Source organism: Chaetomium tenue, assembly GCF_020726465.1.
Source record: "Chaetomium tenue strain MPI-SDFR-AT-0079 chromosome Unknown F5144scaffold_1, whole genome shotgun sequence".
Taxonomy (NCBI): Eukaryota; Fungi; Ascomycota; class Sordariomycetes; order Sordariales; family Chaetomiaceae; genus Chaetomium; species Chaetomium tenue.
The window spans coordinates 6,202,861-6,225,894 of NW_027117329.1; the positions used below are offsets into that span (position 1 = coordinate 6,202,861).

The 23,034-nt window shown below is 56.0% G+C and overlaps 8 protein-coding genes across 8 annotated transcripts; 3 read left to right on the forward strand and 5 right to left on the reverse strand.

Annotated features, from left to right (window-relative positions):
- Positions 1 to 792: 792 nt before the first annotated feature.
- On the forward strand, positions 793 to 1,515 carry F5144DRAFT_478832 (S-adenosyl-L-methionine-dependent methyltransferase; the record flags this gene model as incomplete). Its single annotated transcript, XM_066785123.1, has 2 exons — positions 793 to 993; positions 1,057 to 1,515. The coding sequence occupies 2 exons, from the start codon at positions 793 to 795 to the stop codon at positions 1,513 to 1,515; spliced, it is 660 nt and encodes a 219-aa protein (XP_066649594.1).
- Positions 1,516 to 1,985: 470 nt separating this feature from the next.
- Positions 1,986 to 3,174, reverse strand: F5144DRAFT_626224 (uncharacterized protein). Its single transcript, XM_066792255.1, has 3 exons — positions 2,792 to 3,174; positions 2,383 to 2,732; positions 1,986 to 2,317 (listed from the first exon to the last, which is right to left on the reverse strand). Exons 1-3 carry the CDS (start codon positions 2,986 to 2,988, stop codon positions 2,265 to 2,267), a joined length of 600 nt encoding a protein of 199 aa, XP_066649595.1. The 5' UTR covers positions 2,989 to 3,174; the 3' UTR covers positions 1,986 to 2,264.
- A 294-nt stretch (positions 3,175 to 3,468) lies between these two features.
- Positions 3,469 to 6,668, reverse strand: F5144DRAFT_82833 (uncharacterized protein). The gene has a single exon (XM_066793456.1). The coding sequence runs from the start codon at positions 6,544 to 6,546 to the stop codon at positions 3,478 to 3,480; it is 3,069 nt and encodes a 1,022-aa protein (XP_066649596.1). The 5' UTR covers positions 6,547 to 6,668; the 3' UTR covers positions 3,469 to 3,477.
- A 2,787-nt stretch (positions 6,669 to 9,455) lies between these two features.
- On the forward strand, positions 9,456 to 10,999 carry F5144DRAFT_82864 (inhibitor of apoptosis-promoting Bax1-domain-containing protein). Its single transcript, XM_066793457.1, has 2 exons — positions 9,456 to 10,137; positions 10,192 to 10,999. The coding sequence occupies exons 1-2, from the start codon at positions 9,596 to 9,598 to the stop codon at positions 10,673 to 10,675; spliced, it is 1,026 nt and encodes a 341-aa protein (XP_066649597.1). The 5' UTR covers positions 9,456 to 9,595; the 3' UTR covers positions 10,676 to 10,999.
- F5144DRAFT_478413 (peptide methionine sulfoxide reductase MsrA) lies at positions 10,995 to 11,641 on the reverse strand (the record flags this gene model as incomplete). The annotated part of the gene is made up of 2 exons (XM_066785105.1): positions 10,995 to 11,344; positions 11,443 to 11,641. The coding sequence occupies 2 exons, from the start codon at positions 11,639 to 11,641 to the stop codon at positions 10,995 to 10,997; spliced, it is 549 nt and encodes a 182-aa protein (XP_066649598.1).
- Positions 11,642 to 15,127: 3,486 nt separating this feature from the next.
- Positions 15,128 to 17,734, forward strand: F5144DRAFT_559067 (heterokaryon incompatibility protein-domain-containing protein). The gene has a single exon (XM_066788117.1). It carries the CDS (start codon positions 15,390 to 15,392, stop codon positions 17,610 to 17,612), a length of 2,223 nt encoding a protein of 740 aa, XP_066649599.1. The 5' UTR covers positions 15,128 to 15,389; the 3' UTR covers positions 17,613 to 17,734.
- A 288-nt stretch (positions 17,735 to 18,022) lies between these two features.
- F5144DRAFT_480863 (P-loop containing nucleoside triphosphate hydrolase protein) lies at positions 18,023 to 20,276 on the reverse strand (the record flags this gene model as incomplete). Its single annotated transcript, XM_066785252.1, has 2 exons — positions 18,023 to 18,600; positions 18,656 to 20,276. 2 exons carry the CDS (start codon positions 20,274 to 20,276, stop codon positions 18,023 to 18,025), a joined length of 2,199 nt encoding a protein of 732 aa, XP_066649600.1.
- Positions 20,277 to 21,473: 1,197 nt separating this feature from the next.
- Positions 21,474 to 22,741, reverse strand: F5144DRAFT_544239 (uncharacterized protein; the record flags this gene model as incomplete). The annotated part of the gene is made up of 3 exons (XM_066787284.1): positions 21,474 to 22,174; positions 22,246 to 22,604; positions 22,665 to 22,741. The coding sequence occupies 3 exons, from the start codon at positions 22,739 to 22,741 to the stop codon at positions 21,474 to 21,476; spliced, it is 1,137 nt and encodes a 378-aa protein (XP_066649601.1).
- Positions 22,742 to 23,034: the final 293 nt, after the last annotated feature.

The following is a 23,034-nucleotide window of genomic DNA, read 5'->3' on the forward strand; positions in this document are numbered from 1 at the left end:
GCGGTTGGATTTTTGAAGGTCTTGGACGGGGCATGATATTTTCTTGTGGAAAATCGCAGGGAGTTTAGGGCGCCACAGCTGGTGGTGGCGAAGGCGGGTTTGGAATTGGCTTCCCGCACTACTTAGGTAGCCTTTGATACCTGCGGATGATCCCTTTGTCAAGGACCGGGGCAGGACACGCGCGAGGAGCTGTCATTCGATCTATTTAGGTATGGAGCGGAGCCATTTCAGGGTCTCGGCTAGGACCGCACTACAGACAGAGTCGGCGTGGGAAAGGTACAATACTGTGTGTTCGTAGTATTTGGCTTTGGTACAGGAGCGATTAAACAAGGAACGATGAGGGTGGGAGGACCTACCCGTTCCGTCTGCAGACAAGGGAGGGCCCATACATCCCCGGCCTCCTCAGCCACAGGCAGTCGGATTATACATATATAGGTATCTATATTTCTATTCTTGTTACCGCAGTCGTCTCGGGCTCTTTCTGTGGTTTCGAGTCAGCAAATCGTTCATTGGTTTGGGATTTCGGTTGTGGCCGGTGCTTTCCTGAGCTTTGTGTATGCGCCCGCAAGCGGCCGGGAAGGGACCTTCTTTATGTTTACTACCAAGGGCAACTGCCGTACCTTATAACTCCCGGCCGGGCACCACTAGTGGGATTTTCCTGTTGAATGTGGCTTGTCGCCTGTGCTCATTTAAGTCACCGTAGTCCCGTTGCATCTTACTTTCGAAGCTTGATTGTAGCATCATCCTGATTCTTCACGCTACAATTACACCTACGATTCCGCACTTCCAGCCATGTCCGCAGTGGAAGAAGCCCTCAGCACGGCTGAGTACTGGGATAAGCACTACTCCAAGTCAGACGGACTGACACCTACGCACGAGTGGTTCCGTTCCTTCGCCGACCTGGAAGAGTTCTTTCAAAGTCCACTCTTTGAAGCGCCAGAATCCACACCACCCGACAACCCAGTAATTCTCCATCTCGGCTCCGGAGATAGTGTTGGTTGCTCCCTTGCGCACTTCACTTCCACACTCGCTGATCGAATTCCATAATTGTATTAGGTTATCCCATTGGAGCTTGACTCGCGAGGCTACCGCCCCCAAATATGCGTCGATTTCTCATCCAAAATCGTGGAGACGATGGCAGAGAGACACCGAGACAGGCCGGGTATAGAATGGCGATGCATGGATGTACGAAATATGGTCGACATTGCCGATAAATCTATTGGCGTCGCTTTCGACAAAGGCACGCTAGATGCTATGGTCCACGGAAGTCCTTGGAGCCCGCCCCCAGAGGTTAGAGAGAACACGGCAAAATATCTGGCAGAGGTTCATAGGGTATTATCAGACGATGGCATCTTTCTTTATGTCACCTTTAGGCAGCCTCATTTTATGAGGAGCTTGCTAAATCAGCAGGGCTTATGGGATTTGGACCTACAAATTCTCGGGGGACACAACGGCGGGTTTGAATACTACGGTTGGGTGATTCGGAAGGCAAAGAGCAAGGAGGAAAAGCTATAAGTTCGGTGTTCTTCTCTTTTGCTTATTGTTTCTGTGCTTTCTTTGTTTTGTATCCAGCGTTTTGGAGAAATAAAAGACTCTCGAGTACACCATGATTGCGTGTACGTTGTAGGTAGAAGCCCTAAGTAGGGGAGGAAGAGCAGGAAGTCTAAGTTGGAGACAACGGCTGTGGGTACGAGGATTTCCCTTAAGACACCTACGATCATCGTCTGGATGGCCACCTTAGTGCCTGAGCCTCCCAGGGCGCAGAACTGGGACAGCCAACCTGCGTAGCGTTTTGTTTGGCGATATGAGAGGGTGTACAGATATACGTACATTCCCACGTCGCAGGCCTGATCAACTTGTGTGTAGCGACATAAGATATTAAAGAGCCTCCGAGAGAACCGGTCCGCCACACCGTGCAATGACACATCAACGACATACAGATATATCGACAGGACTAGGCTGGGGAGAATGAAGATCTTGGCTGCATCGCCGATAGGTGTATCATAAAATGTAATTCCGAGACCGAGTCATAGCATGGCCACAATCATCCGATTAACTCTAAACCTCAAACGTGGATATCTTTTCAAGACCCGCAGCTACATGAACACTCAGAGGGTCCCTACCAAACCAAGACCCGACTTGACAAGCCTCAAAACTTTGGCATCATATTCCAACCAACTTGACGCACAAAAAGTTGTTTATTCAAGAGAAGGTCTGCCGCGAAGCGCCCGTCACTGACCACATGTCACTGATTCTCCAACCTCCTACCCTTCCTTGAGCACGAGGTCGTAGACTTCATCACCAGTGCGTCCGTTCCCTGCGGCACGCTTCGCGTTAGCTTCCTTGTCGTTTAGCACGCCAGTGACGCAAACTGTGACCCACATTGTCTGATTTTGTTGGTGATTGGGCCTCTGGCAAGAGCCCAAGTCATATCCAGGGGTCGCCCCGGTTGTGGTTTTTTGAAGTTCACCTCGATGACGTTCAGGGGTGGTAGCTCAGCGTTACCTGCTGCTTTCCATGCTTCGACAGCGGCTGTCCACATAGACGTCGTGTAGGCGATGAACTCTCGCCTGCCAACGGCAACATAATTCAGTTCACGAAGCTCGGCTTTGTTGTCAAATATTGCCTTGGCCACTATCTTTCCAAGAAAATGCCAGAAGGGGCTCGGATAGTCCCAGTCGTATTTGTAGCCGACATATCGGAAAATCTCCGTTTGCCGGGAGAGCGTCACTCTTACAAGGTCAGTCCCGGACTTGCATCTTTAAACAGGCGACCGAGGGCCAAAGCTCACTGTATCACAACGTGGATGACACCATTCATGTCAAAGTCTTTGAAGCGTTCTTCTGTCGTAGCTTGAGCTTCCGGAATTGGAGCGTCAATGGCATCATCGTCCGGTACTTCCGATTGTATGGTGCGCAGGGAGGGGTCACCATCTTCTGGTTGGGCCTCCGGGACATTGGTCGCATTTGGGCCTGTAACGGTATCCATTGTTGAGGCCAAGTGGGGGAATCAGTAGTTGTGAATAGGGAGCGACAATGCGCTATTACAGAGGGCACGGGACAAATATTGACATAAATTTGGGAATGGGAGGGACGGGAAACCGTATGCTTCCGCCATAATTTGTTATTGGGAGAGGTCACGATTGGTCGGTGAGTGAGCGGTTGGGACACAAGGGCTGCGCAAGACATCCGAATCAAGCAGCAGGCAGCAGGCAGGCAGACATCCAACCCGAGCAACGAATATGTCCACATTCAGTCTAATTTGTAAACACCGGGTATCAGCCCCTTTCCCACCAGCCAGCCAGCCGGATATGTACATGCCCTCCCCCCCATCTAGCGATCAAGTTGTACCGGCCGTCTGTATCAATACCCCATGCAACCCCATCCAAAATCATCCCGTCATCCAATGCAAGTCATCAACATCTGTACATACATACATGTCATGCCAAACCCCCCTATGAACAAGACCCCCTTCAAATCACCTCAACCCCCGAGGCCCCTTCTCCACCACAAACCTCACCGGCTTTCTCGCCTTTCTCGCAGGCGCGCCCTTCGGCGGTATAACCGGCCTCAAAACCGGGCCCGGCCCAAGCGGCTTCATCCCGCCCGCAATCATCTTTTGCAACCCGCCGCCGACGCCACCCAACCCAATCTTCCCGCCCTGGGCTTGCACCAGCGCAGCCCTCGCGGTAATCGGGCCCCCCGGGGCAGGCTCAATGATCCAATCCCCCTCCGTGGCGCCCTCCCCCCGGCGCTCATCATACCCCCACCGACTCACGCCGCCGCCGACCAACCACCCACCCAGATTCTTACACTGGCTGACATCCACCCACTCCAGGCGCGAACACCCCTCGAGCACATTCTCCACCCCATTCCCCGTCACCCTTACACACCCCCGCACACTCAACCCCCTCAGCTCATTCAAATGCAGCGCCACACACCCCAAACTCGCATCACTGACCGCACTCCCACAAAACGCCATCCGCAGCTCCCGCAGCGCGGGCAACCCCAACGCCACCACCTCCGTCGCCGTATCCGACAGCGCGCAGCAAAACGACAAGTCCAGGTGGGTGAGGGCCTTGGCGGCGCCGACGAGGGCGACGACGCTGTTGTCGGACAGGTAGGTGCAGTCGGCGAGGCAGAGGTGGGTGAGGCGCGCGAAGCGGTACGGCGCCCACGCCTGGAAGCCCGCGTCCGTGACCGACGTGCAGCGCGTTAGGCTGAGGGCTTCGAGCCGCGCGGAGGCGTGTGCCGCGAGGTGCGCCATGGAGCGGTCGGTGACGTGTTTGCAGTAGGAGAGGTTGAGGCGGCGGAGGCGGGGGCAGCCGATGACGGTGCCTGGGGGTGGGGGGGTTGGTTGGGATTGTTGGGAGGTGGGGGGGTTGGTGGGCTGGATGCGCTGGCTGCGGCGGAGTTTGGCGCCGGAGGGGGCGATGACGATGTTTTTGTTGGGGCCGTCGCGGGAGGGGGGCGGGTTGGGGACCACCCAGCCGACTACCCGCGCTAAGAGGTTGTCGCCGACTTTGCGGCAGTTGCTCCAGTCGATTTCTTCGAGGCCCTTGGCGGACTCGCTCATCTCGAGGATCTGGGAGGCGGATACGTCCCAGACGCTGCGCATGCGCCAGATCTTGATGTTCTTGCCGCAGGACTTCCACAGGGCCTGGAACCCCTGGTCCGTGATGTGGAAGCAGTTGCTGATGTCCATCTCGATCGCGCGCGTGCCGATGAACGGGGCGAGGATATTGGTTAGCGACCAGTCATCCACTTGACGGTTGATCCGGCTGAGGTCGATGCGTGTGCAGAGCTCGGGGCTGGTCGTCAGCATCTGGCGCCACTTCTTGCAGACGCTCCTCAGGCGGATCATTTCAAGGAGATCGAGGTGGTTGAAGATGACAATCCAAACAATGTCGGGGAACGTGCCTGTATCCTTTCCTTTGCTGACCTCAATCTGTGGAAAGATACGTGCGCGTTTGGCGGGCAAGGGAGAGTCATCGAGCGAGATGGGGGATAGCAGTGGAGGGGCGGGCGTGACCGGCGGCACCTTGATCCCCCCCACGATGACGCTGCAATCCGTCTGCGGCGTCGGCGGGGCGAGAGAATTGCGCCGTCGATTGCGAAGGTTCTCCATGTCGACGCTTAAAAAAGGGTCGGGGTCGGACGGCCGCCGAGTGCCTTCCTCCTCGATTGGTGGCGAGACGGGCTTCGACGGAATTCTGAACGTAACCGTAGGGGGGGCTTGCTCTCCCGCTCGTGGTTGTTTCCCGCCGTTCGTTTCTACATCCTCCATCTCGACGTCTTCTGGCTGGTAGCGCTCCCTCGCGGTCTCCTCCACCTGGGACTTGACCTCGGGCGGGCACCTTCTCCAAAGCTCGTCGAGAACCTCGCCCGGAATTATCAGACACTCGACGTCAGAAACGGCCCGGACTGTCGCCGTCCTCCACTGAGCCAGACCCAGACTCGACACCTCTCCAAAATACTGCCCCTGTTTCAATCTCGGGCGCGAGTATGTTGCCCTGGTTGTCCGCCTGAGGGTAGGGCTCTGCGGTTCCTGCACCACCTCTGCCTCGCCGCGGACGATAAAGAAGATGTCGTTACCGGGGGCGCCCTGGCGAATGATGTCGGTGAAGGGCGGATAGGTTTTCGGCTGGGCGCTGAGTCCGAGAAAATGCAAAATATCTACCGGCAGTGTTGCGAATAGGGGAAGTTCCTTGAGCGTCTTGCGGACGTTGACGTAGCCACTCCCAAGGGCGCTGCCGCCGACTGCTGGGTCTTCCACCACTCCCGGGCTTGGTGACTTGCGCTTCTTCGTGTTCACCACCGCTCCCTCCTTGATAACCCCCACTTCGCCCGTGCTGACCTCACCGGGCGCCGCCTCCCGCGCAAGACTCGCGGCGCTAGTATCCGGGAGCTTCCTCGTCTGCCCTCCTTCTTGCCGCTTCTTCTGGAGGATGGCGAGCCTCTCCTGCGCTTCCTGTCGGATGGTCCGCTCCATCTTGGGGAAATTAGGTAGCTCGGCCTGCAAGTCTTCCTTCTTAAGTACGACCAGCAGACATTTGGTCCTCGCAATGATGGTTGCTGTCCTTGGCATGTCCATGAGCACGCCTATCTCGCCAAAGAATGCGCCAGGCTTGAGCTCCGCATACACGGCCTCCCCGTCGCGAGACGTGACAGCAACGACGCCACGGACCAGCCAGTACATCGCCTTTGCGTCGTCTCCCTCCGTAAGTATGTGGTCGTGTGCGGAATGTATTTGAGGGCGCAGGTGAGCGCCGATGGCGGCGAGAAAGTCGTCCGGGGCAGACATGAAGAGCGGGAATGATCTGATGCGGTCGACTAAATCGAGGGGCATGTCCGAAATGGTCGAGGCCGTCAGGGGGGATGGGCGCACAGGTCGTGCCGGGTTTGTCTCGACGTTGAAGGACCGGAGAACAGATGACACGGAGTCACGCGCCTGCTGGCCCGTCTGCGACCCGGCGCCATATTGGGCGTGGTGGTGGGCGAGAGCGCGGTAGGGCGACGCCGCCGGGGGCGTTCGACTGCGTCGCATCACGTCTCGAGCCGGCCGGGAGGATTGCCTCCCAGGTCCCGAAGCGGGCGGTGTCTGGCGAAACTGTCTCGAACGTCCGACTACCCCAATTTAGTCTAGCACACAAATTGCAGATGACGTCTCGAGGTCGCGCTGGCCGGTAGATTGCGAAAGCCGGCAGGGTCGAAATTAGGCGCGAACTCTCTCATGCTATTGCCGCCCCAACCACGGCTTCCCCAAACGGGAACACCAGGAACCGCGGTTGATGCGCTCGCTCCAGTCCCCTGGTTGTCGTTTCGGGGTGAGGGGGAGCAATCGACTTTGCGCCGAGAATTGGAGATGGTGTCGCCGCGCGTGTACGAGGATGGGTCGCAGAGGGCCAACTTCGCTTGCGTTCGTCCGTTCTTTTCTGTATCGGAAGGTTTTGGCGGCAACTCACCGGACGAAACGCCCCTCGGTGTTAGTCGGATGTGGACGTGATATGATCGTGAAGCGGAACGTTCGAGATAGACGGCGTCTGACGGCAAACTTGGTCAGCCTTCATGCCTCTTGGTAGTCAGAGCCTTCTTCGACACCTCTTACATGACGGGACTGGTTGAAACGCCGAAACGCGCGCGTGGCAGGACGGAATTTGGAGATGGTAGAGGTGTGGGGTAATAAGTCGGGATGAATTGATTCGAGAACAATTGCGTGTGGTTTCAGCCGGCCAGCCCCGCGACCTAACCAAGCTTGCGAGAGACAATACCGGCACGATGGCGGTGGGAGGTGAGATTCGTCTGAGTAAGGCAATGCGGCGTTGAAGATTGCGCTGCCGGGCTGAGCCGTCCGTCTGTGGCCTGGAGCCAGTCCTGCAGTCCTGCAGTCCGTCCCGCAGTGCTGCAGTATCGTGCGACGTCACCACCGATTGGTAGAGTTATTGCGCTGCAGGTAACACGGGGGTTCAGCGCTTAAGCGGACAACGGGTACGAGAGGGCGGGTTGAGCATAGCGGAAATAGGGCGACGGCGGAAAGCGGCAGGAAAGACACACGGTTGCGTGCTACCCCGAAAACACGCCGACTGGACTGGTGGTTGTGATGCAATGTGTTCCAGTCGACCGAAGAGGGGAGGAGGAGCTGCAAGCTGGGCCCCTGAAAAGGGTCGCAGACCACAGCGCAGTCAAAGCTCCGTAGTCAAAGCTTTCAAGCCCGTTTTAAGTGGCTCAGGATGGGTGGTGGTCATGGCGATGTCAAGTTGCAGGGAGCTGTTTCCTTAGTCCCGTCTGAGCTTTCGGCTTTTGAGGGTCCAGGGCCAGGGTCGACTGCGGGGCAACTGAAACAGTGAGTGATCTGCCCACCCTTGCCGCCATCCTCAATTCATCACAGAAGACTCCGCGACGCGAGCCACGCTAGTTACCTCCAGGTTAAGAAGAATGAGAAGCACGCGGATGAGACGCGGTTCCCAAACGGTGTAATATTGCCTTGCCAGATGGCGGTCTGGACTTTCGATATGGTTTGGGAGCGGTCAAACATCTAATTCTTGGTTTAGTTCGCTCCACCCGTCGACGGAAGCAAGATGGACCTACGGTTCAAGCCAAGCTGCAAGGTGGTGATAAAAAGAAAGAAAAAAAGAAAGAGAGGAACCACGTTGTTCGCAGCGTGGTAAAGAAATTCTAGATAAAATTCCAGGCTCAATTCCACCATTCATCCCCAAGGGAGAAGAAATTGGGCGATTGCCAGAATGACGAAACTGTCTGTTACGGGCAAGCCTCTGAAAAGTTTGAGTGCGTGCAGCTGGGGTTGTGTCCTGAGTACTGTGTACACTGTGTAAATTACCAGCCTGGTTGAAGGATAGCGAATCATATCGCAACAGTCATGGATTCCCCAGAAAATTCGCGGGCCAGTGTCGACGGGAGTGCTTCCAAAATGCTTCCATGGTCACCATGCATGCTTCCCGCACCAATCTGCTTCTCGTCCTCTGATCTCACCCCTGCCCCATGAAAGTTGTTCCTTAATCTGTTGGGAGGGTGCTCAACCAGTATTCTGTGCTCGCTTCGAGGACAAGAAACCTCATCTTTTGGACACCAACAGAAACAACCTGAAAGTCAAAACGGGCCCACGTTTGAGTCGGTGATCCAGCGAAATTTAAATTAAAACGGCAGGCCCTGTACCCATACGGTTTCTTATCCGTGAAGTACCACTCAATTCCTGCGGGGGCTGAAGTGAATTGCCTCCCTGCCAACAAATAAAAAGGCATACTAAAAGACGTGTCGTATCGTACATGGTAACTGCCCGGTACATCTCGTCGTCTGTTATGAGACAAGCCTAGGAAGAATCATAAGAAAGATAAAAGGTAATTCCGTAGCTACCTACCTAGGCGAGAGGGGAAGGGGGGCCAGAACTTGAACAACATTACAGCGCCGAGAATCGAGGAGGGGTAGCACACAGCGGTCGGTTCACATCCTTAACAATCCTGATCCACTCATGACAACATTATGTCTTGTGTACACTGATAGAGGACGGGAGTCGGGTGTGCTACAACGGCAGCAATAGCCTCATATTTTGTATGCATGTACCTACCCCTCCGGCCCCTGCCCTGCCCCTCGCTGTTTTTCGGACAAAGATCCAAACCATCCCCATGGCACCCCTCCAAGTATAAACCATGGAAGTGCTTCGTATGTAAATGAGGCAATTATTGTTAAGGTATCCGGTTCCACGAGGAACATGAAATGTGGACTGCCCAGACTACTCCTCGAACTGGTGCCTCGGACGGAGACGGGCGCACGACGTTGTGTTGTTAGGGAGTCATCCATTCTGTCGGACTTCGGGGGAAAGACAGCCTAAAGCCGTGCACGCGGTAGTGGGTTAGGGTTAAATACCGGGCTCGGTGGAACAGTTGACAGTTGGAAGCTTCCGGAAAAGCCCGGCCCAATCCTGTCAGCTTAGCTAACGCCACCACCTCGAAACGTCATTAGGTCCCCACGTTCCCGAAGCGAGCGATTCCTCCACATCAAAACCTCCAACCACTCTCAAGCTCAATACGTCTGCTCCTCCATTCGTTCATCGCATCACCAACCATAGAGGGCAACTCACAATGTTCACGATCACGGTCCGCGCAGGCCCCGGGCGCCTCGCTGCTAAGGCGCCGCAGCTCGCTCGCGCATTCCATCAATCCGCTCCGAAAAACAGCTTTTTTACCTCAAGGACAACAGCGCTTGCGCTCCGTTCCAACACAAAATCCTCCAGCAACATCCTCACCAAGCTTCAGGGCGCCTCCCGCGGCTACCGCACACAACATGAGACGTACGTCGACCCAGCGGCGCGCCGCAAGGAGCTTTATCGCAAGCTCATGATCGGCGGCGCCATCTTCGGCGGCACTCTGGTTGGGGTCAACGCCATGTTCAACCGCGAGACAAGAGACGATGGTGGGATGCCGCCCTTTGAGCGGTCGTACCTCAACCGCACCTTCATGCACACCGGTCTCGGCATCGGCATCATCGGGTTGACGGCCTACCAAATGGTCCAGAGCGGTTTCGTATATCGTATCATGGTCACCAACCCGTGGGTGGTCGGCATCGGCGGTATTGCGCTCAGCATTGGCAGTATGATGGCCACGCGCGCCATTGACCCCGACAAGTAAGTTCTTCAGGCACTTTGGCAGCAACACGGCGCCTAACTAACGTGTCCCAGCTACATCCCCAAGTACGCCTGCTGGGCAGTCTTCAACGCCACCCAGGCTGCTCTGGTAGCGCCGCTCATGACCATGGCGCCGCCCGCCCTCCTCGCCCGCGCCGGCCTGTACACCCTCGCCATGATGGGCAGCATCTCGATCGTGGGCGCCACCGCCAAGCAGGACAAGTACATGTACATTGGCGGCCCGCTCCTCGCCGGCGCCGCCATCGTGGCCGTGTCGGGCTTCGCGCCGCTGATTCTCCCCGCGACGGCAGTGCGCACGCTCGCCTTGACCGAGAGCCTCTGGCTGTACGGTGGTCTGGCCGTGTTCGGCGGCTTCACCCTGTATGACGTGCAGAAGGTGCTCTACCACGCGCGCGCGGCGCAGCGCGGCATCATCAAGGAGGACCCCGTCAACGAGAGCATCAGCCTCGAGCTCGACTTCCTCAACATCTTTGTGCGCATGGTGCAGATTCTGATGATGCAGAACCGGAGGAAGTAAGCGGGGCGGGACGGCGGATAGGAGGGAATGATCGGCTTGGCTGGCCGGGACAACCAAGCGAATACTTCTCTACTCGAGTGTTTTCTATGTTTTGCGGATGATACCGCGCGCTGGATCAGGGGCGCCGGTCTTTCCATTCCTGTATTAGGCAGTCGGTCTTTTGGCGTAGCCATCAAAACATGTGAAAAGAAAAATACCAAAAAAAAATTGAACCTCTCCACTAGCTAACGCCCGCCAAATCCCAGCGCGTTGCACAAGCGATACAGATGACCACTACCCCAACAACCTGTTATCCTCCCTCTCCCCACCATCGAACCCCCTACTTCAGATCCGGAAACGGCCTCAAAAAGTGACTCGGGCACTCATACCCATGCGGGTTCTTATCCAAATACAGCTGATGATAATCCTCCGCATCCCACCACTGCTGCGCCGGCAGGAGCTCCGTCACGATCTTGCCGCCCCACCACTGCTCTCCCGCGCGCTTGGTCACGTCGCGCGCGATGGCCTCCTGCTCGGGCGTGTGGTAGAATATGCCGCTGCGGTATTGCGAGCCCGTGTCCGGGCCCTGCTGGTTCAGCGTGGTGGGGTCGTGCATGCGGTAGAAGAACTCGAGGAGCGTGGTGTAGGAGAGGCGCGTCGGGTCGTAGATTAGGAGGGTGGCTTCGGCGTCTGCATGCATGGAACAACGGGTTAGTTAGGTACGTAGTCGGCCACTGCGCGCATGGAAGAGATATATAAGATGGGGACGGGGCGGGGGGTGCACGTACGCCCCGTGTTGCCGCTGCACACGGCCTTGTAGGAGGGGTCGGCCGCGTCGCCGCCGATGTAGCCCACGCGCGCGTCGTACAGGCCCTTGTCGGCAAAGTGCTTGCGGTAGAGGTGCTCGACGCCCCAGAAGCAGCCCGCGGCGACGGTCGCGCGCTCGGCACCCTCGGGTACGGTGACGGGGGTGGCGGGGGCGCTCATTCTGCTGGTGGTTGAGGCGAAGGGGCGGAAGAAGCGGGTGAGGAATTGTGGGAGGGCGCTCATCTACAGCGGTTGGCGATTGGGGGGAAGGAAGGTCGAAAAAAGTGTTGGGGTAGGAAGGTCGCGATGTGTAAGTTGGAGTTTTGGTGGGGTCGTGGCGGGGCTGATGGGGTGATACAGGTGATGGCGACAGATGCGAGTGGGTTTGCGTGCGGTGAAAAATAAATAATTGCTGGATTATGGCAATAAGCAACTCGCTGGTACACAGGGCACTTAAATATCAACCGACAATGAGGAGTTGTTAAATTAGGAAACTACGATTCCATCCGAACGTCGAGATGTTCAAGACCCTCCAGCGGCTGTGACGTCGGCAGCATGAGCTTCCCGTAGGGTTCCCAGGGGAGCCAATAGGTACACGGGTACCCGTGGATTTAAAGGTACACGGGTCCCGTGGCGATGACTAAGCCTGCTTCTGCGCAGGCTCGACAACCCACGCCTATCCCTAACCCTCAATAGAAAACCCCCTGAACAACGACTCCATCCTCCCCAAACCCACGACTCCATCACGCCTACCCCTTTGCACTTACTATCCCCACCTGGTCAGAGCTATTTTCTCCTTTTCCTCTCCTTTGCTTCAAGTTTGTTTGCACTTCTAGAGTCATTATCAGATAGTTACAATACACTCCTCAGACCTTTAAACAACGCAACGTATTTTTATTCAAGTCACGATGAGTCTTCTTTCGGCTAAAGCAGCTACTTCGTTCTCTGACGATAGTCTCCCTCCGGAACGCGATTACGAATCGAGGGATGCCCTGTTCGCGTCAATCAATTCCTGGGCTGCGACTAAGGGCTACGCATTCATTACTGGGAGATCAACCAAGGAGAAGACTGGCAGACAGACGATTACATACATATGTGATCGATCCTGTCGTCCTCCTTCTGTGTCGAGAGAACGCCAACGGAGGACAACTTCCCGAGGAACAGGCTGCCAGTTTTCAGTCCTGGCCAAAGAATCTCTGGATAAGAGTACCTGGACCTTAAGGCATCGCCCCGACAAGCGGTTTTCCATACACAATCATGAACCAAGCCAGCATCCATCTGCTCATCCGACACACCGGCAACTATCCAAGGATGATGCTACCCAGCTCGCAAACCTTGTCAACTCTGGGATAGCCCCCAAGGATATCAGGACATACATACGGCAGAACGGCAATTCTATGGCAACCCAGCAGGACGTCTACAATCGCATTGCAGCGACAAAACGAGACATTTGCGAAGGCCAGAGTACTATCCATGCACTCGCCAATCAGCTAGACAGAGAAGGATTCTGGAGTCGAATGCAGTTTTCTCCAGATGGCCGGGTCACAGCTGTTCTATTCGCCCACCCAGACTCACTGGCGTACCTTCAAGCCTATCCGGATACCCTCTTGCTAGACTGCACATACAAGACCAACAAATACGGCATGCCGCTCCTTGACATGATCGGCGTCGATGCTTGCCAGCGATCCTTCTGCATTGCATTCGCATTCCTTCGTGGCGAGACCGAAGAGGATTACCTTTGGGCTCTGGACCGGCTGAGGTCGCTTTACGAGGTCTGCAATGCTCGACTTCCCTCTGTTGTCTTGACAGACAGGTGTATCGCATGTATGAACGCTGTTTCTACCTGCTTTCCATCTGCCGCTTCACTGCTGTGCTTATGGCATGCGAATAAAGCAGTTCTTCGTCACTGCCAGCCAGCCTTCACCAGCCAACACGAAGGATTTGAACCTTGGAAGGAATTCTACATGTTCTGGCATTCGATCATGAGATCGCCAGATGAGGAGGCATTCTACAAGCGTCTAGAAGAGTTTGAGAAGCAGTATCTTCCACACCATGTCGAAGAGGTCAAGTATATCAAGAACACTTGGCTCGATTTGTACAAGGAAAAGCTTGTTAAGGCTTGGGTTGACCAACACCCTCATTTCGGCAACGTGGTAACCTCACGTGTTGAAGGTATCCATGCACTGCTCAAAGGGTATCTCAAGCGATCTACATTGGATCTTTTTGAGGCCTGGAGGGCGATGAAGCATGCCTTACTCAACCAACTTGGGGAGCTGAAGTCCAACCAGGCCAAGCAGCAAATTCGGTTTCCAATTGAGCTCTCTGGATCACTATACAGTGGAGTACGTGGTTGGGTATCACACGAGGCCCTAAGGAAGGTCGACGAGCAGCGGAAACTCCTCACCCGGAAAGGCCCATCTCTGTCGCGAACCTGTTCAGGCTCTTTCTCTCTATCTATGGGACTACCCTGTGTCCATACATTGGAGGTTTTGCTTGACCAGAACTTGGTCCTTCGACTTGAGCATTTCTCCTCACGCTGGCATCTCAAACGCGATGGCGCTCCTCAGTTGCTACTCGAGCCTCGTCAGCGCATCGATCCTATTGTTGCCAATTCGACTATACCACAATCAAGCACCAGGCGAGAGCCTAGCGGGTTTGAGACAGTCGAGGCTGTAACACAGCCAAAGGCATTACCCACCTGCAGCAGATGCCATACATTAGGTCATATAATGACCTCAAAGGCATGTCCCCAGAGGCATGCAGAGCTATTGCAGCGGGCTTCAGCTCTACAACCGACCTCGCAAGCAACAACACCCACAATGCCATCAATCGAGGTTGTCACCGAAGATACACCACCGCCGCCTACACCACCGCCGCCTACACCACCGCCGCATCACACAGTACCAGCCTTGTCAAGTCCATCGCCAGCTTCCCTCAACTACTGGGACCCACAGGCAATCTATCAGAGATATGTCAAGGCAAGGGATACTTGGCACAGAGCCCAACCACGTGGAAGCATCAGAACCAACCAGCAATACCGGAAGGCAATGCGTTTGCCTCTACGATATAGCAAGGCAAGCTACGAGTGGTGCCTTGACTATAAGCAGATGACAAAGCACTGTACGACTTCAACAGGCTCAAGGGACTGGACGAAGGAGGAGATGATGGCCTACCTGGATTGGAGTAGAGCAGAAGAAGATAGGATTGAAGGTTTGGTAGCTCAAGAGAGGGAACACGAACCATTTGATATAGGGAGAAGAGGTGTTGGTGATCTCTGGAGGAGGATTGAGAGAGATATTGAGGAACAGCAGGCTTTGTATTCATAATAGGCTAGGCAAGTATAGGGCCTCGGCAAGCTCGTAGTCAAGAATCTCGTAAGACTTCTACCGGCTTCAATGTCGATTTATAGGCCAAAGACAATACATTATTGATTAGGATCTTTCGCGCCTTTCGGGAACTCGTCATGCCCGAAAAGGAGACGTAGAAGCAGGCTTAGTCATCGCCACGGGACCCGTGTACCTTTAAATCCACGGGTACCCGTGTACCTATTGGCTTCCGGTTCCCAGCTCCAGATGACAAATCCCAATGGCTCGGCGAAAATTGATTCCAAAATGTGGAGGATTTCGCTGGGTTAGGGTTCAACCGATCAGACAGCATTCAACAATTCATTGGCAACCATTCAGCTTCATCTCTCGGCCCTAAATCGCCTCGCCAGTGAGCCCGTGAGGCAGTGTCGGCGACCTTGCCGCCGTTGCGCAGCGCTGGTCGTTTGGCCGGCTGCTGCCTACTGCAAGATCTTGTAAATGTAGTCCTTCGATCTTTTGCTTGTTTTCCTGGTCTCAATACCATAGCGAAATGGTACATACATTACCATACCATCCTTCGTCGGTTTTTATTTTGTCTCACACCTTATCACCCCCGAACAAATATGTACCAGCCCCTCGACCCGAGCCGGCGTCAAATTCGACTGCTTCAAATCGTCAACGGTTCCGAGAATGGCCCAATCGAATGCTCAATGCAGACGGTCGACTTTGACGACATCGATTTTGAGTTTGCCGCCTTGTCCTACGTTTGGGGTGACGAGAGTATCACCAAGGACGTGCTACTTGACGGGCAACAACGGGCTGTGACTACCAACCTGGAATCGGCCCTCCGCAACTTCTGGCGTTACTTCGCAAAAAATGGCGTCAACACCATCAGACGAGCCAACTTAGTGTCATCTCTGATTGAGCAGCCCGGTGGGCTCACCGGCCTCAGAAAGTATCTGGGCTCAGAGAGCTGCGATTTGCGCCACGAGAGCGACGCCGAAGATGAAAGTGATACCGAGAATCAGGAAGACTTGGAGGATGGCGGAGACTCTGATGAAGAGAATGGGTCCGAAGACGATGGTGGAGATAGAATGGACATCAAGGATCAACTCATGGTTGAGAGGATTCTCTGCTCTCATCGGCGGGCGAGAGTTGGCGGCGGAAATCTGCCCATTTGGATCGACGCCCTCTGCATCAACCAAGCTGACCAAGCCGAGAAGAGCAAGCAAATCCCCATGATGCGGGACATCTATGGAAAGGCAGAATGTGTTTTCTCCTGGCTCGGGCCGCCGGACCACAGAAAAGTCGACCTTGCCCTGAGCACTATCCGGAAGCTCGCGGTGCGCTTACACTCAGACGGGTACTCACGATCGGACTTGAACCGTGACCACCCAGAGCTCTGCGAGATCCACTACCACCACGTTCCTTTCAACAGGTACTGGGAAGCCATCTCCAACTTTTCCACCGCCGAGTACTTTGAACGTCTGTGGATATTCCAGGAGTTGTGGGCGACGGATGATGCCATATTCCTCTGTGGCGACGAATATCTTCCAATGAGGTCACTCATCCGTTATCATACCTGGGCCCTGTCACTCACGCAGGACGGTATCGACCCTCCGTCCCCTCCTCTTACCATTCCCAACTTCGCTCCCATCACCCAGGTCTATGAGATGAAGGCCGGACTTAAGTACGCACCAGTGGGGACCCGAGTGTTCCTCGACATCGTCCGTCAATGGCGTTGCAAGAATCCGCGGGATAAGGTCTTTGCTCTCTTTGGCATATTCCGCATGGACCTCACACCGGACTACGCCATGCCCGTAGCCGAAGTGTACACAAAGTGGGCCACAAACTCATACCAGGATCTTCCTCTCGGGTCGCTGCTGTTCTACTCAGGCATCGGGCTGTACCCAAGACCATCAAACAGCCACCGCCTCGCTTCATGGCAACCCAATTTCGAGATCGTCGGCGAGCAGATAAGGTCGTTCGACGGCGCCTATGCCTATCGGTATCTGGACGTCGAAGTCCCAACCAGGTTTCAACCCACCGTGTCTCCAACCCGAAGCCTCACTTGCTTTGGTATCCAGATCACCAAAGTCAGCCAAATCGCAACAGCAGCCCCCAAACCGACTCTTGATTCCCTCACCCCCGTCCGAGACATCCACACAAAACACTCGCAGCTCCCCACCCGCCAATCGATGCTCCCCATGCTCAAGTACCTCATCGACAACCGACACCAGCTCTGGGGCCCCGCCTACCACCAAAAGGGGTCCCCACTCTGGCAGTTGATCGAAACGGTCAACGAATCCGTCGGCGGCGGCTCCCCGCCAACATCAGATCTAACGCCCGATCTCCTGCGCGGCTTCTCACCACGCAGGCTGATCAAAGCGGCGCAGAGCCAGATCGCATCGACGACGGACGGGCCAGATGACTTCACTGCCCAAGAGCTGCAATCCATGGGCTTCCAGTCCGCCGAGGAATTGCATGCCTGCCTGGCCGAGTTGTCTACGGATTTGGACGGCCGCCGGCGCACCCGTGGACTGAACTTACTGCGGGCGAAGCAGAAAGACGCCGTGTCCCAGTTTGTAAGCCGGCTGTGGATTTTTGCGTTTACCAAGAACCTGTTCCACACCGAGGATGGACGGTTGGGGGCCGGGCCTCCTGGGGTGGAAGTGGGCGACTTGGTGTACTTGGTTCATGGGTGCCCGTGTCCGGTGTTGGTGCGTGAGGCGCAGGGGGAACTCCGTCATGTGGGGGTGTCGTACATTCCTGGGTTGTCGGGGGCGGAGAGTTTTGCGGTGCTTAAAGGTAGGGCGGGTGAGCTCCAACAAGTCGAGTTGGTTTGATCAGTTGGGTGGCTGGGGGACGGGACGGAGAGATACACCCGGCGGGCTTGACGAAGGATTCCGTTTCAAAGACAACCATAGTTGGATAGCAACTGTAGGATGAATTATACCCTTATATTGACTCCTTCGTTCGTCCAAGAATTACCCCGTTGCTGGAGACAGATAATAGAGGCTGTTCGGCAACTGTCATAGATTGGGGGACCAACACGTCATCATTCAAAATTGTTGCTAGGTGGGCACTCATCACGAATGAAACCAAATATTGCTGTATTCGTTGCCTATCATTCATTTCAATACCGCCTATGTATCCATCAAAACCTTAAAGTGGAACCCCAACGCCGCTCCTATGTGCCAACCCTATGAACCAGAACTGTCGCAGAGCCCAGGGGACAGTTGACAAAAAATTGAAACTACAAGAACATATTCCTGCTGTCGGCATCCTTCTTGCTCGACCCGGGGGCCGTGTAATCCACCCCGCTCAGGTTGGTCAGGTCACTCTCAAACATGGCCTGGATCTTCGTGATCTGCAGCAGCTGGTTCAGATCCAGCTTGGCGCCGTCAAACGCGGCAAGGCTCTCGGCGGCCTTGATGGCGTTCTTGATCTGCCGGCCGTTCAAGTCCGTGTCGGCCAGGGTCGACAAGCCCTTGTCGTCGATGTCGACGCCGCCGGGTACCATGCGGCAGAAGTTGCGCCAGATCTGGCGGCGCGAGTCGATCGACAGGTCCGTGTAGCGGATGGGGATGTGGATGCGCGACTTGAAGGCGTCGTCGAAGGTGGTGACGCGGTTGGTGGTCAGGAAGAGGATGCCGGAGTAGTACTCGAGGACGCGCAGGAAAACGCTGACCATGGCGTTGCGGTGCATGTCGTGCAGCGAGCGGCGCTCGAGGAAAACATCGGCCTCGTCGATCAGCAGGACGGCGCGCCAGGTGGCTGTCATGTCCATGATGCGCGTCAAGTTCCTATCGAGGTCTGCGCTGTTGGTGCCGACTGCGTGTTGTGTTAGCAAAGTGTGCGGGAAGGAAGAGGATGCAGAGAGACTTACGGTCGCCAGATGAAACCATATACAGTGGCCGCTTGACAAACTCGGCGACACATTCGGCCGTTAGAGTCTTGCCCACGCCGGGAGGCCCGTGGAGCACACAGACGAGGCCCATCCCCTTGCCTTTGACGATGTCGTCAAAGGTCTCACGCTTCTTGGAGTGAGTCGACACGAGTGCCTGCACCGTCTTCTTGATGGCAGCATCGAGCACCAGGTCGTCGAAGCACTTGGTGTTCCACTCGATCTCGGAAATGTCCTCGACGAAGAACTCTAGGAAGCGCTTGGTAGTAAAGGAATACCCGCGGACGGTGGCGTTGGTCAGTATGAGATTTTCTTCCGAGAGCTTCTCAAACTTGCGCTCGCCGTCAGCCCCCGCAAACGTCAAGTGACCCAGAGCCCGTTTCCGGCTCCGCTCCATCTTGGCCGAGTCGTTGTTGAAATTCTTGGCGACGAAGGAGTCGTTGGGCTCCAGCCTGTGATACGTCTTGCAGTCGATCATGACGCGGCCGTTGACGGTAAAGCGGGCGTAGCCTTCAGGAGTCTTCTTGATGGCGATACCGTCATACTGAACGAAGTGTTGGCCGACGTGAGCCTCAAACTTTCTACCGCGCGCGAGCAGTTCCTCCCGGAGGTCGCTGGCGTCGTCAATGAGGTCGAGGGGGATCGCAGCCAGGTCGCTCAGCTCCCTTGTCCCCTGGTACTTGGGGACAGCCAGTTCGATATTCCGGGTCCCAAGCCTCTCTCCGTCAAAGTCGACAAAGTCTGACCGAAGACCCATGCACGGGCTGAGCTCGCTCGCGTCATAATACGTGTCGTTGACACGGAACGCCCGATTTTGAGACAAGAGTTTGCAGTAGGCGATGGTTCCGGGAGGGAAGATGGTCCAGAGCCTGTCGTAAGCGATGACCTTGTGCGGTTGCGAGGTGCACCGCTCGTAAGCGGCAATGTCAAGCTCGAAGTGTGTCTTGATCCAGTTCAGGAGCAGCTTGAGATGCTCGAGGGACTCCTCGTCCTCGGCGAAGCGCTCGAGGCCCACCGTTTCCAGCTTAGTGCGGTAGTAAAAGAGCGAACGGTACGGCGCCTCGATCTGAACATCGTTCACGTCGATGGGATTACCAGGGTAGTTGCCGATGACGTCGAAGAGGAGCTGGCGGAGGGGTTGCGGGTTGACATACAGACTCGTTCCTTCGAGTTCGTTGTCTGAGTCATAGGTGCGGACCATGCAGAAGGCAAAGAGGCGCCACCAGTCCTTCTGTTTCGGCTTTTCAACCTCGGTCTTACGCTCGGCAAAATAGGCCTCGTCGTCGTCGTCGTATCGCCTGTCAAGATGTTTGATCTCGCATTTCATTGTTTGATCCTCAGGCTCATCGGTAGTTTCGTCCTTGGTGTCCTTCTCCCCATCCGCCTTGGCCTCATCCACGGTCTTGGCCTCGACGGCGGTTTCATCTTTGTCATCTTTCTTCTCCGTTTGCGAGTCGCCGTTTACCGGCTTCTCGTCATTGACGCCGTTTGTGCCATTGACGGCGTCATCCACCTTTTTGCCGTTGATGCTGACGACTTCGATCCTCTGGCGAGTCTCCTCAACTGCTGCGGAGGAAGCCTCGCTGATGGCTCCAGGCGCCATGATGAATGGTCGGGGTGATGCTGACCCGTGGGTCAGATAAAATGCAAATGTCGAGTTGGATGAATGTTGGAATGAATGTGAATAAATGAGATTGAGTTCGTTGAAGAAGCGTGGGTGCGTAGGTCAAATGGCCAATAATCTTGATGAACATGAGAGGGGAGAAAATGAGAGTGTTGATGGGGAGGGTGAATCTTTTATAAGGTTGTACAAGCTCTTTCTTTACGTATCACTACGGTATTGGTGCTAGGATTAAGAGTAAGCCTGGACCGACAAGGCATCAAGGGGTCCTTGCATGAATGAGGCTGCGCAGGCGCCAATGCAGAGCGGTCAGGACTGGAAGGCGCCTTCCCGTATCAATCGGAAGTACCTGTAAGGAAAGAACACATCACTAAACCAGGCAGCAGGAGACTAGTGGGTGAAAATCCACGAAAACACCAATCACTTCGAAATGCAGATAAGATAAATGTGGACCAAAGGCAACGGGCCTCCCAGGCTGTGTGACTCGTCACCGGGATCGATATCAGTCTTGTTTTTTGTTTTTGTCCAGTTAGGCAGAACCCCCCCAAGTTAAGAAAACGGTGCGCGGCGCGCCAAGCACAGCCGCCTTTGGCAGTGCAACCACCGGGGCCGAGAGGAGTGAGTGAATGGCAAGGAATCGGGAGGCAGCCGGGCCGGTTCCGCGCATTCAATGCCGCATTCGACACCGCGATCTCAGATCTAGGAGCATGCGGCCGCTGCCGAGAAGGTGCAAACGCCATCAGGCAATACAGACAGGCATCAAGATCAGGGGTATATTATTGAAGGCATTCTCTGGACAACGGGCGGCCTTAACAAGGCAGCATACCTTTCCCCGCATTGCAGCGTGGCATTGCACGACGTCTGACATGCGACTCGGGCTCGAGCACGTGTCTAGGACTTAACGACCATACATATCCCCGCCCGGCCCCGCTCCGGCACCCGCTCTTCCGCTCCAAACAGCCCGATGGGTGACTCAACCGATCCCGGGCCCCACCCGCACCCGCAGTTGCCTCAAAACCAAACTCGGCAAAATCCCACTGCCTACTACCCCACTCCACCCCGACCCTCGAAAACCCCGATTCACAACCCCGACTCACAACCCCGACTCACAACCCCGACTCACAACCCCGACTCACAACCCATCATCCCAACCGCCCCCCAACACTCCAACCCCCAAACTCACAACTTCCCCCCCCTCCTCTCCTCCTCCACCACCTCCCCCCTCCCCCTCACCTCCACCTCCCTCGGCCCGCCGCCCTCAAACCTCACCAGCACCACCCTCTCCGCATCCCCGCCCCTCCCCGTCCCGCGTAGCTCCGCACCCGGCTTATCTAGCGCTAGCACGACACGGCCGTCGCGGCGCCGCACGAACAGCATGCTCGGGCTCATGACCTTCCTCGACCAGGGGATGGCGCGCGTGTTGGCGGCGGCGTCCCAGTCGAGGACGGGGGCGGTCGGGGTGCGCGCGAGGAAGGCGAGGAGGGCGGCGCGTTGGTCGCGGTGGGCGGTTGTTGGGGGGGTGTTTGGGGTGGCGGGGGTGGGTTCTGTTGTTGTTGGGGGGGTTGGGGTTGGGGTTGGTGGTGGGGGTGGGGGAGGGAAGAAGTCGGAGATGAGGTGCAGGAGGTAGAATTGGGGGGGGAAGAGGATGATGTCGCCTGCGCGTGCTCGTGCGAGCCAGGTGTGTGTGTTGTCGAAGGCGGCGGCGGTGTGCTCGAGGCCGCCGTCGTGCGTGGGCGCGGGGATGACGGCCTGGTTTTCTTGCAGGAGCTCGCTGGTGGTGGATGGTAGGGTGAGTGGTAGCATGTAGAGGTACATTTGGGTGGTGAAGCGCTTGGGTGGGCCAGGCGGGGTGATCCAGCGCGTGAAGGGGAGGAGGTTGTCTGGGATGGTTGTCAGTGATGGTGTTCCCCGTATGCACGGGGGCGAGGGAGGTTTGAAAACGGTGACATACCCACGTCGGGCTCGCCGCCTTGGTCGCGGAGCCATTCCGTAAAGCGGACCGTGTTCCCGTGGACCAGCTTGCGGCCGGCCTCCCTGATATAGTCGGGGACCTGCAGGAGGCCTAGCTCGCGGGGTTGACCTATCTTTTTAGCAAGGAGAATGCCGCTCTCCTCAAAGGTCTCCCGGATGGCTGCCAGTCGATAAGCCGGGCCATCATCGTGTAGAGCTGGGCTGTTGGCGGCGGGTAGAGGGCCGTCTTGGAATGAAGACAGGTTGCCGCCTGGAAAGACGTGCGCCGATGCGAAAGAGCTCGACGTATGCACCCTGTGCAAGAGCAACACCTGGTTGGTAGGCGAGAGGAGAAGGATGCTGATGTGATTTTAGTAAACTGAGCAGTCACCACCGTGGACCGAAGCACCCGGTACTCACCTTGAACTCGGCCGGGCTGGCGGTGGCGGCTTCTTTGCCTCCTTGTCACCCTTCCGGCTTCGGTCCTGTTCAAACATGGTTGAAAACAATCTCTTATCTGGGGTCCTTGTCGGTAGGGCCGTGGAATGGATCTTGGGTTTGAAATCCCTGGTCGTTGAATTCAATTGACCTGGGGATGCGGGTGCGACGGCTGGGGACGAAAAGAAGCGAGACGTTGCCAGCTGACAGCAGTTACAATTCAATGGCAATCGTCGGAATGGCTGTATCGTGGTAAAGGTTGTGCACCCAGATGACGTGGCCTTCAAAATGTTCATGCTGCAGAGATGGGTTGTTGTGAAAGAAAGCAAACCCGGCGCGAGCGCTGAAACTT

What these genes read in the sequence shown, in the direction of transcription:
- F5144DRAFT_82833 (XM_066793456.1), bottom strand. Translation starts at nt 6,546, where the DNA reads ATGCGACGCAGTCGAACGCCCCCGGCGGCGTCGCCCTACCGCGCTCTC.
- F5144DRAFT_82864 (XM_066793457.1), top strand. Translation starts at nt 9,596, where the DNA reads ATGTTCACGATCACGGTCCGCGCAGGCCCCGGGCGCCTCGCTGCTAAG. An exon ending in CGCGCCATTGACCCCGACAA is followed by an intron (nt 10,138 to 10,191) that starts GTAAGTTCTTCA and finishes AACGTGTCCCAG; the next exon opens with CTACATCCCCAAGTACGCCT.
- F5144DRAFT_559067 (XM_066788117.1), top strand. Translation starts at nt 15,390, where the DNA reads ATGTACCAGCCCCTCGACCCGAGCCGGCGTCAAATTCGACTGCTTCAA.
- F5144DRAFT_626224 (XM_066792255.1), bottom strand. Translation starts at nt 2,988, where the DNA reads ATGGATACCGTTACAGGCCCAAATGCGACCAATGTCCCGGAGGCCCAA. An exon ending in GTCATCCACGTTGTGATACA is followed by an intron (nt 2,733 to 2,791) that starts GTGAGCTTTGGC and finishes TGACCTTGTAAG; the next exon opens with AGTGACGCTCTCCCGGCAAA. An exon ending in CACCAACAAAATCAGACAAT is followed by an intron (nt 2,318 to 2,382) that starts GTGGGTCACAGT and finishes AGCGTGCCGCAG; the next exon opens with GGAACGGACGCACTGGTGAT.